Here is a 12,252-nt window from a genome sequence, read left to right on the forward strand (position 1 = left end):
CCACTGCACTACTACACATAAAATGGGAGCAGAGAAGGAGTAGGCCAGGCTCTATTTGACTCTTGACTTCCTGGTGGTAAGAAAGGAGCAAAACCATCCAATGGCTTCCTCTGAGCATTGCCCCAAGTTACTGAGAGTACCGAGAAGGAGATCATAGTCCACTAAGTCGAACGCTGCCGACAAGTCAAGAAGCCTCAGCAGACCCATTTCCCCCTCATCTATCATTCCCAACAAACGGGTCTGTAAGTCAACTAGAACAGTCTTGGTACTGAAAGATGGTCGAAAACCAAATTGTCTGTCATGGAGGATGGAATTGATTTAGACAAAATTGCAGCATGGGGAACTTATCAAGAATTTTCAGGAGGAAATTCCAATTAGTGATTGGCTTAAGATTGCTGGGTTCCTTTGGATCAAGATTAGGTTTTTTCAAAAGAGGAGTGACAGTGACTGTTTTGATGGAGGTGGGCACCTGACTGTCCCTAAAAGAGGAATTTACAAACCTAGTCAAAAAGGGGTAAAGGGGTCTTTGTGCTCTAAAATAATTGTGGGTGGTAAGAAATTTTCAGCGCAGAAAGTAGGACGCATAGATGAAAGCATTTTTATCATCTCGGTGGTGGAAATAGGAGATAGGCGAAACTTCGCCTGTGCAGAGGTCCCCTGGAGAGGTAGTTGCTCCAGATTGCATTTGATGGTCTGATTTTGCAGGTTTTTTATTTTTTGTCTGGCATTATTGACTTAAGCTTCAAAAGCTCCCTGAACTCGCACAGAGTCCTGATTAGTTGGTTGAAATGGAACCTGCGCAGCCTTGGGTTTTTCGAATGTTTTTCCAATGATAACGAAGACCTGAGCCATTTACTTAACTCCTCCAATCGCTCAAACTCCTCCACCATACTCTTAGGATGCTTGAACCGGTGGAAAGGGGATGCCATGGACAAGTAAGCCCTTGAGCTGGAGCAACAACTCACAAATGCAGGTATAACAATTCACAAATTTAAGCCAACTCACAAGGGAGGCCATATACTGGATTGGGTGGCAATTCGGAATGTCACTATATGCGACTTTAATACAAACCCCCGCATTTGGTCAGAGCATTGTAAGGTCGAATGTACAATCCGTCAGCCTACACATACTAAACTACTCTGCGAACCACCTAAGAAAGTCCTTAACCTTATTATAATAAACTTGAGGCAGGAGATCTAGAAACCTGTATGCAATCTGTCATGACTGAATTGTCGGATTCAGACTCTCCAGATCGACTTGCAGAAATTTACAAGCACCAAATCACAATACTACTAGACAGCAAAACACTGTTAAACATCAAAAAAATCAGGCACCGCCCAACTCAACAAGACTGGTTTACCCCTGACCTAAAGATCTTAAAACAAGAAAAAAGACAAGCCGAGTGTTTATGGGCAGAATAGAAATAAATGGAAATCTATAGAAAGAAAATACAAAACAAAGATTCTCGAGGCCAAAAAAATCTACTGCGATGCACATATTTAACTTGTTGGACATAATACTAAAAAAAACTCTTTGAGCTATATAAAAATTGGGGAAAAACCTATCGCCCTCACTCATGTCAATAACCCAAACAAGGATGACTGTGAACATTTGTAAAAAGCTTTTCAAGACATAGTCCTATTGGCCCATGATAACATTCTAAATTCACAAGGTGTTATAAAGATACTTCCAGAACAAGCAACGAAAACCAACACCAAGAACATTAACACCCTGCCTAAATTTGACTTTCAGACTGTGACCATTGACCACACTGCCCAAATGTAAGCTAACATCAGGCCTACCTCTTGTATAGGGGACCTTCTTCCAACCAAGATCATTCTTAAGAACATTAGTGTCTTTGCCCCTTTCTACACCGGATTTATAAATGCCTCCTTCCTACACAAGTACGCTCCTATTTCTATTAAGGAAGTAGCAGTCACACCCATTACTAAGAAGCCAGGACTCTGTGCCAAGGACCCAACAAACCTACGTCCAATAACTTAACACACCTTTTTTACTAAAACTATAGGACCAGGCAGCAACCATCCAACTAAAGGCACACTTTGAATCTGCTGCTGTTTTTCATTACAAACAATCTGGTTGCTGTAGAAACTACGGGACAGAAAGTGTTTTGCTAGATCTGCAGACGCAAATGCTAGGAAGAATAGATAAGGGTAAAACAGGCCTACTCATTTTATTCTATCTCTCGGCAGCGTTTGATCGCCTAGACCACGCCGGACTACTGGAAACACTGTTGGATACTGGCAAATATTCAAGCCACGCCATTGAATGGATACACTCTTTTCTGAGCAAAGAAACCTCCAAGGTATGCTGGGGCACTGCCCGCTCAGACCCCATTTCTATCACATACAGAGTGCCATGGGGGGGCTTGTATTTCCCCAATTCTTTTCAACATCTATATAAGGCCTTTAAAAATGGGCTTTCACTTCACTAACTACGCTGATGATTTCCATCTTATCATGGAGCTTAGCAGTGATCATGATAAAGACAACGCAACCCTTAATCACATCTACTCGATCATCCAGGAGTGGATGATTGAAAATTGGATGTGTCTAAACAGCTCTAAAACAGAGATCATGATCTTTGGGACTAGTCAAGCATGAAATAAAATGGATTAGGCATACATACATTTCACACTAAACTCCTGTTCCATCAAGGTGGTTGAGAAAGTGAAAATGTTAGGCACAGTATTTGAGGCATCCCTCAATGTGGATGCTCATGTCAACCATGTGACAAAGAATGCACACTACCACCTCAAAATCTTGAGACAAATAAATCCATTAGTGTCACGTAAAAATTGTGAAACCTTAGTTCAAGCCATAATCATGCCCCGGCTGGACTACTGCAACGCCTTATTGTGTGGAGCCAGCAGGAGGAACATTCAAAAGCTACAGACTATTCAAAATGATGCCATCAGGATAATCTTCAACGCCACAAGGAGAGAGCACATTTCACACTACAGAAAGGAGCTTCACTGGCTGATTTAAGAGACTTGCTCTGGCTCATAAATGACTACATGGAGAAGCACCAGATTACTTAAAGCAAACATTTATAAAATACTCCCCAAGCAGGACCCTGCGCTCAAGTGCTGCAGACCTTCTTGACATACCATAAGTAAAACGAGCCAGAGGAAAAGGTAGATACTTCCCTCTTAAAACAGCAAGTAACTGGAACAAACTCCCTACATCTATGCGATCAGAGGAAAGCTAAAGTACTTTCAGAACAAATCGAAAACAACCCTGTTCTAGTAAACTAGCCTTCCCTTTAGCTGCTAATTTTATGTTGTCTGTGAGTGCCCTGATGCCTGTGGGTTATGGCGTGGTAAAAATAAACGAATAAATAATACAAAAATGATTTAAAAATTTCAAAGAGTTTACCCGTGTAAAGTTTAAGGAATCTTTTTTAGTTTTCTCTTTGAAACCTATATGTTTTATCTGCCATTTGCCATCTAGTTTTGTTTTCCTCAGTAGGATGCTTCAGCCAGCGAGATTCTAGATTGCGTTTTAGTTTTTTCAACGCAGCGAGTTGTAGGGTAAACCATTTCTGGTGCCCTGGGTTCTGTCTCATCAACTTTGATTTGATCGGGGCCGATTTGTCTAACATTGTTAGAAAATGCCTAGTAAAAACATCCACCAGGTCACTAGCCAAGGTGCTACTAGAGGTATTGGTAATGATGGAATCGAGACACGTTTGATAGTCCTGCAATAGTACCTTTTTAAAATTATGGCTACAGACAATCTTGTTGAGGTTTTATGTTTCAACAGAGATTAAGTGGACGGATGTGGAAGTCGATTATGAAATGGTCCGACCACACACAAGGGATTCAATATTGATGATCAGGTTCCCGGTCACAGTCCAGTCCAAAATGTTATTCCCTATTGTTGGGTCTTTATTTTGAACGTGATGGTTAATGTTTTTCACAGCGGTTTCTAAAGCAATAGCTTCCTTGTCTAAGTTATTACCCCACCAACAGTTAAAGTCCCCTAAGAGGAGAGTCATGCGGATAGGACCAGTAAGATTATTCAAGATTTGACATATATCGTCATTAAAATCAGGCATGTTGGTGAATGGCTAATAAATAAGCATGCGGTTGATACATGAATGGTTAGAGAGAGTCATTTTTGCAAGAATAATCTCGCATCCTCGGCATGAGCAAGGAGAGGAGAAAAGACCTAGAGTAGTCCTAGCAATAATTGCTACACTGCACCATGTCCTAGCTCTCTATTCCCACAGAGAATTGAGAACCCTGGGCCGTTAGTGTCTGTAATTCATGTTTCTGTGATGAATAATATGCCTAACTTATTGTCTATAATAAGGTCATGGATGTCTTGCGTGTGCTTGTTTAGAGACCTATAGAAGAGCTGTTTTTACCATTAGTCCCTGTCCTCCCGATGTTAAAGGGGTTGGCAAAAGGGTTTGTTTTTGACTCAGTGGGCGGAAGGTCTGTTTCTCTGCTTGTATGTCAAACATAGATGCTGGTGGTGGTATGGAGACTTCCTCCTTTCTTACGAAACTCACAGAGGGTATCGTTTCCCATGACCCTAAGTTTTCTTTCTTTGACTATGAAAATGGCGGCTACTGCTTTTACCCGCCTCATAACAGAATATAAGATTATTTTTCTGTGGCCACTGCATATTTATAGGTTATATATCCATGTTTTGACATCGCAAGCATAGTTAGGTAGAGGTTTTGAATTTTCTTATGAAGCGGCCCTTCGACGTGCTCGCATATTGTTTACAATAGTCTGTCTTCGATGCTCCTTAGGGGTTGCCGTGGCAACTTAACAAAACTATACAAATACTAGGCAAGGAGACACAATGGTGTTCTTCCTCAATTTTGATGTGCGTCACCTATGATACATGATAAACAGAAGGCGCAAAAGAGGTTCTTTGCTTTATTTCTCAGACCCGCTCTTCTTAACAGTTTGCCTATCAGAGCCGGGCTGTCTCATGTATACTTACACTTTTAAAGTTCTGCCTGTATTTGTAGGTAAGATACGAGTTATCTTACCACATCCCCATATCTTTTCTCTAGGGTCTGCAGCGTCTTAGTGACAACTGGCACATGGACAAGGCGGGGGGAGAGACCGACCCCAAGGTGGGGTGAAGGAAAGCAGACCCCCACGGCAGGGTGAATGAAAGCAAACCCCACGGCAGGGTGAAAGAAAGCAAACCCCATGGCAGGGTGAACAAAATTAGACCTCACAGCGGTGTGAAAGAAACCAGACCCCAGGGTGTGGCGAGGAACTTGAGACCTCAGGGTGGGGTAAAAACCAGGGGATAATTAATTGGAGAGAGTACCACTAGGGCCCTTGGCAGGGAGCCCAAGGAAAATACCTTATGTGGACGTACGCACCAGAAAGCACCCAAAGGCTGAACCCAGACCTAAGACTGAGACAGAATGTCTGCGAGTCCCAGTGAAAACAGACTAACCAGAAACTTGGGGTCCTAACGTGAAATGTGCCCATTGTCTTTTGAGAAAGACATTACAGTGAGGTCAGAACAGCCACCATTCCTCGGTTTGGCAATGGCCCTTAGTGTACCTTTGGTAAGAGTTAGGTTATTTTCTTTGTATCAGGTCACAATAGGTTTCTGGACGGTGGACTTATTTTTTGAGACATCCTGACGAGCATTCTGTTAGATTCCATTTCTTTAAATTAGGGCCAAGATATTAAGGGACAGTTTAGGTTTTGAGAGGTTCAAAATAAAGAAACCTTTAACCAAGAAGCCACTTTGTCTCCTGATTCTGACTTATCACTGCCGTCTCTGATGGTTTCAATTGTGTTTTTCTGCTGTGCTGTGCGTCTGAAAGTTTATTTTTCTGTTGTGGTGAATTTGTTGCTTTTCTGAGGTGTTGGACTCTGGTTGTGGTAAAGGCTCGTAATCTGTATTAGTGTTTTTGTTTTCCCCTGCGTTTGGTTCCTGTGCGGGTTTTCTTAGTTGCTCCCAACTGTATTCTGGGCATTGTGGTTCTACAAAAGAAAAAGAAGGTATGTGCAAGAAACAGTAGATGAATGTATAAGGTGACAGTAGGTGGTACAGTCAGCAACAATCAACGTACACATTGGAGGGGGAGAGGTAGGGACTGGGGCCCGATAATCCCATCACCCCAGTTCTTGTATTTGCTCCCCACTGCACCTTGATCGGGTCAGTTCCCGACCCTGTCGAAAGTCACACAAGGCATCTCAACCTTTGTAATAAGTCAATCTTTTACTGTCTGTCTATTTATATTGGGATCTTTTGGTGTATATCAAAAAGACATACAACCGAAAGAATAACCTCTCTTTCTTAATTGTTCACAGGAGTTGGTGTCCTTGTGTAATTTCCATAACTATGATAATTTGAGGCACTTTGCGAAGAAGCTCGACCCTCGGAGGGAAGGTGGCGATCAGAGAGTAAGTTAATACTCTTTTACTTATGTGACATGATAACAAATGAGTATGTTCAAAAGAGATCTTTAAAGGCAGACATCTATTTTGTATTACTTACACAATGAGTATACAGCATCTCACTAACACTATTTTTCTTGTGGTTCTGACTCAACCATAGAAAAGGAATACACTAGAATCAAAAGCCAAATAATATTTTATACGTTATTAAATGGTAGTGTTTGTATACATTCCTTATGTCTTGAGTATGCAATACAATATTTAAGATAGAAAAATTACCTACAAAATCTAGACAGTTGTGTGCATGACTAGATGTGCCATTACACGTTGACACATGCTAGGCAACCATAGTTGGTCTTTAAATTCTTCGTTGGTGTGATTTATTTTCCTTCCGCTCTATTTGTCTCAGTAAATGGTCTATTTCCATACCTAATATCATATGCTTACAGCGGCACTTGGTGATGTATATATGTTTTTGGCTGTTGCTACATTTGGCAAGTGTCCCTGGTGCAGAGGGAACTTGGAGTGGAAGCCAATAATTACCTTGGATTAAGGCTCTGTGCCCCCCATAACTAGTAGGAGTTTGCTGTAAAACTAGATCTAGTTTATACTAGTGTCACAACGATTAAATATAGCTTTATTTCATAAACGTTCTCAGGTAAACCACAGCATAGCCCTAATGTTAAGTCAGGTAAATCCATTTTGGTAACTGTTTTACAGCTGTTAGCTCCAACAGTAGAATGTTGAAATTCTGGAAAGCAGTCAGGATTCAGTCCTTTCGGGAATTCTTCTGTGTGGCCATAAATCCTGATGGCTGTCTTGATTCAAATTGTTGTGCCAAGAGATTCTACTGTGCCTCCTCATCACTTGCCTTTATCCTTTTTGATGTCCTTCTTCACTGAATGCAGCGCCCCCACCTGCATGCTCTCCTGTGCCTACTTCGCCTCGCTCCTCAGGGCCCATGCCACTCCCCCAGCCCTGCATGTGTTCTCCAAATAAACAAAGCACTACCTAGCACAGGCCAGTAAGCTTCTGTTGCTCAATGGCCATGTTTTACTGGTCTTACATTGTGATTTATTTTCCTAAGCTAGTGTATCCACTTAGGACCTGGCTGCGCAGCCAGGGGCCAATAGCTGTATTGCCCGCGTTCAGACAATACCAGGATTGATGAGCCGTGTGCCCTCCAAATGCATCCTGGCTTTGCTCGGGCACTTAAGTTTGGCTTTTGGGCAACATAGTCTGAATTTAAGCAGTTTTATTGAAGACAATACACCACCGATAAGCAAATATAGCAGGTATAAGTCTTCTAAGCCAACATTTCAGTATTTCTCCTTTGTGTCTCCCTGTTTTAAATAGATCATTCTAGCCGCATTGGGTGGAATGTTCGAATAGGATTGTTTACCTCCTCTCACCTACTCTGAATGAAACAAAATAATATTTGGCACTTTCCATCACAACCATATTCCACTCTGGTCAAAACACAACTAAATCCTCTCCCAAACACCAACTGTGCAACAGCTCAAGACGGCTGGGCTTCGTTAAAACATGTCTGCCATTACTTCTAATCTCCCTCTCTGAAAAATCCTTTTTTCGCACACTTTCAACAATGGCAACGTCCAGTTTAATGCCCTAAAGGAAAAGCTAAAATATGCAAATCATGCTCTCTATTATCTATCTGAAAGCCCCTTTCACTTTTACCTTACAGAAAAAGCATACTTATTATGGACATGGTTCCATTTCAGTCAAGGTTACCATTAAGATGCTCACCATGTAATATATTATTATCTCCAAAATAAAACCTATAATTCACTAACACGTTTTATCTCTTTACTTAACACACTATTAGTAATAACGTTTATACTAAGAACACAAATCCTGTGTTTTTATTATAACTTTCTGCTTCCTGTCCTTCCTCTGGACTCTTTCGCGAACTCTGCGATTCTCTTTCTCTCTCTATTCTTCCCTCTGGCCCGACTCGCTCTGCAGGTCACACCTTGGGTGGTCTGATCTCCTAAGACCTCCCCATCTCTAACCCTCTCACCACTCTGCTCTCCTGGAGTATCCACTTTCTCCTCTCATCGCTATCTCCCTACTTCTCAGACCGAGCCAACTCCAGCACTGCCACCCACTTTCTCGGTCATCCGACCCATGAAGCGTGTGTAGGTTGAGGCTTTCACCGCCACTTTCTCTCCCCCTCCTGCACCTTTGGCTGACGCACATCCTGACACAGCCCTTTCCAACCTCCTCATACTCGCACCCGCCACCTGTTGGCTGTACTACTTGTTTTTCCTGTTTCCTTGTGCTGTACTTGACCACCACCCCAACCCCCCACGCCCTCCACCCCCTGGCACTTCTCCCCTCCCCCCTGCACTTGCTCGATCTGAATGTCATTAGGCCTAGTAAGATCGTTGTTTTGTCCTCCCTCTGTTTCCCCTCCCTTGTCACGCCTTGAAAAACTTGTGTAGAGGCGCGTTATAAATTCCACATCATATCATATCAATAGCCTTATACACTTTATAAGGGTTCATTTGTCACTTGGGATAAAGACATTTCCCCAACCTATGGCCCACAAAAGGGGTGAGTCATTACACTCGGAGAATGACCCCTTCCTTGGACTAGAACTATAGAGCAATAGAAATGTTTCCAGCTGCCCAGGATTAACATGATAAAAGCCCCAAACGTCTGTTTTCACATCTTACTAACTCTATAGCCAGTAATGTGGTTTTTAATAATTTCTCTGAAACTGTTCAGACCCAGCCATTGGTAGAAGTCTTGAATACAAAATCTATAGGCACATTGAACTCTTTGGGTTCACAGACATTTTGAGGTAAGGTCTGTTTTGTGAATTTATTTTTAAAGTATTTTGGCATAGGTTTAAACTAGTCGGGAATGTAGCAACTTAAAAAGTTTGTATTATTTATTTATAAATGGCCTAACAATAAAATATCATCTCCTTAAAGAGAGGCATTCTTACTCCAAATTTCTTTTTTTGTCAAAATATTTTTTTATTGAACTATCGATCCAACATGAAATTCATCGCAGAACATAAAGCAGTGATAAATCATTAATAAAACAGCTTAATCAATACTTCAAAATTTCATTTTAACATAGGTATAATTCATCTATGCTTCGTAAAATCTTCATTAAACTCTGGGAGGAAGCTTGCTTGAAACACCAAAACTTTAGAGAGAGGACAGTAGGAGGAGAAGAGAAAAATAGAGCAAGGAGAGAAACGGAAAGAAGAAAAGGAAAAAAAAGAAGAAAAAAAAGATTTATACCTATAGCCTTCACATCATCAGCATTAATATCAACATTAACATTATCCTCAAACGGCCCTTTCCACACAAGTCCAGGTTGCCCGAGTGTAGCGTGCAGTTCATAATCTAGGGCTTTCATGGCTTAAGAAGATATTTAATCAGTTTGGGTTGAAAGAACATGTGTTCCCTTTTGGCTACATACTCCAGGAATGTGCTCCAAGTCCTGGAGAATTTGGATGTCTTGCCGTCTATCGATGCTGTTATTTTTTCCATTCCAAGCAGTTCCCAAATCTTCACCCACCAGTAGGCTACATGGGGACCCTCCACCTCCTTCCAAAATCGAGCCCTTGTGAGTCGGGCTGCCATGAGTAGGTGGGTAATCAAATCCCCTCTGGGACCCGATTGCGAGTATGATCCATCATCTGGTGTGTCACCTAACAGCATTATAAGAGGGTCCGTAGGGAGCAGCACTCCGCATATATCTTTGATCTTCGACCTGATTTCCAGCCAGAAGGATTGAATGACTGGGCAGTGCCCCCACAGATGGCCCAAATCTCCCCACTCTCCACACCTGTGCCAGCATGTATCAGGGTAGTCCGGATTCATTGCGTGTAACCTTTGGTGGGAGAAGTACCAAAGAAAGCAAAGTTTGAGCGCACATTCTCTTACTGCCGTGCACCTTGAATATCTATGAGCTCTAGCCCAAATCCTCTGCCAAGATTTGTGAGACACGTCGATCCCCAGGTTCCCTCTCCCACGCTGACGTGTAGGAAATTTGCTCGTCCTCCAGGATTTCCTCCAGGAGACGGTAGCAGGTAGTTATTCTGTGTGTTTGTTGACCTTCTGAAGCTGTCAATTCCAGTCCCGTAGGGGGTCTATTATCTGCCTTTCTTATGGTGGATCTGTATGTATCTAAACCTTTCAGTTTCTGGGAGAGTAAACCTTTCTTTACATTGACCAAACGTCAGGGGCTGATTATCTGCATAGAGATCTTGCAGTTTCAATGAGTTCCCGTGTGACCAAAGTTGGAATGAGTTAGGTTGAAGTCCAGAGGTAAAGGCTGGATTCTGCGTGATAGGGGAGAGTGGGCCAAATGGCAGAGAGGGGGTGAAAGAGAATATTGCTCAATGTCCTGCCATTTGGGGGCCTCTGTTGGATTAGACCAGCTCAGGATGGTGGCAATTTGAGCTGCCCGATAATATCGGGGAATAGAGGGGAGACCTAGACCTCCCAGAAGTTTACTCCGAGTTAAGAGCTTACGCTGTATTCTTGGCGTTTTCTGTTGCCAAACAAAACGGCCCACTTCCTTCTGTAAATCGAAGAGATCCCGTTCAGGAATCAATATAGGGAGTGCCTGGAATGTGTACAGGAGTCTAGGGAGCAAGACCATTTTAACTGCGCTATGCGCCCTAACCAGGAGATCTCCTGTGCGGCCCACTTCTGTAGCGTTCCCTTAGACGCTTTCAATAAACTGGCGATATTGGCCTTTCTCAGTCCCGTAAATGTTGGGGTCAATTGTACCAAGGTAATGGTTGTACTTTCCCAGCTAAGAGAATAGACTTTCTGGAGAGTGCTCAGGGTGTTAGGGAGTTCCGATAGATTGAGGCCTGTCGATTTGGCCTTGTTTATTGTAAAGCCCGAAATCTTCGCAAATTGGGCGAGTAGATACATAAGGGGAGGAATTGAGGTCTGAGCTTCTTTCAGAAAGCAGAGGACATCATCTGCGTATAACGCAACTTTATGGCATTGCTCTCCTATCTCAAACCCGTGGATCTTTGGGTGGAGGCAAATTCTCTGGGCTATGGGTTCCATTGCTAGCTCGAATACCAATGGGGAGAGAGGGCACCCCTGCCTGGTTCCTCTACCCAGGGGAATTGGAGTTGGGTACTGGGAACTGGGAATTAACTCGATCTTTGGTGAAGGGAATCTGGAAGTTTGACAACATTAATTTAGAAAATCTCGGGCCATGACATGCTATCAAACGCCCTATGGGTGTCTAAGGACAGCAGGGAAAGAGGGCCTGGGATGATAGGGGCAAGAGCAATCAAATCAATTCCCTACGAATGTTATCGTGTGCAGAGTGGCCCTGAATGAACCCCGTCTGGTCTCTATTTATAATTTATAATTGCTGGTAGGACTTCTCCCAGCCACCGGGCTATGATTCTGCTAAATAATTTTGCATCTGTATTGAGTAGGGCTATAGGGCGGTAGGATGTGCACTCTGTTGGGTCTTTTCCAGGCTTCGGAATTAGGGTCGTGGCCGATTCCGCCATAGATTGTGTAACCAAGCCTGTTTCCCACAGAAAGTTGAATAATTTTGTGAGGTGAGGTGTTAGCTCCGCAGAGAAAGTCTTGTAAAATGTATTTGTAAATCTGTCTGTACCAGGGGCCTTGCCTAGACGGAGAGCCTTAATTGCCAGCTCCACTTCCTGGGCAGTTATCGGGTCTTCTAAAGCCTCTCGTAGGATCTGTGAAATTTGCAGGAGGTTTGCCCTTGCTATAAAATCTTTGGAAGTTTGTGGGTCTCCCACATGTGCAGAGGTATGTACCTCTAAAGAATTCCTCAATCTTACTGCAGATTTCAAA

The 12,252-nt window shown here is 42.8% G+C and overlaps 1 protein-coding gene across 2 annotated transcripts in view; it reads left to right on the forward strand.

The window, feature by feature from the left end:
- Positions 1-12,252, forward strand: part of GLS (glutaminase) — a 1,476,479-nt gene that overhangs the window by 1,004,221 nt on the left and 460,006 nt on the right. For both annotated transcript variants that reach the window (XM_069615676.1, XM_069615675.1), the window contains exon 14: positions 6,323-6,415. In XM_069615676.1, the coding sequence (XP_069471777.1) occupies positions 6,323-6,415 (93 nt within the window). The remainder of the gene's footprint in view (positions 1-6,322; positions 6,416-12,252) is intronic.

This window comes from Ambystoma mexicanum, chromosome 9 (assembly GCF_040938575.1).
Source record: "Ambystoma mexicanum isolate Mex_15411 chromosome 9, UKY_AmexF1_1, whole genome shotgun sequence".
Lineage (NCBI taxonomy): Eukaryota > Metazoa > Chordata > Amphibia > Caudata > Ambystomatidae > Ambystoma > Ambystoma mexicanum.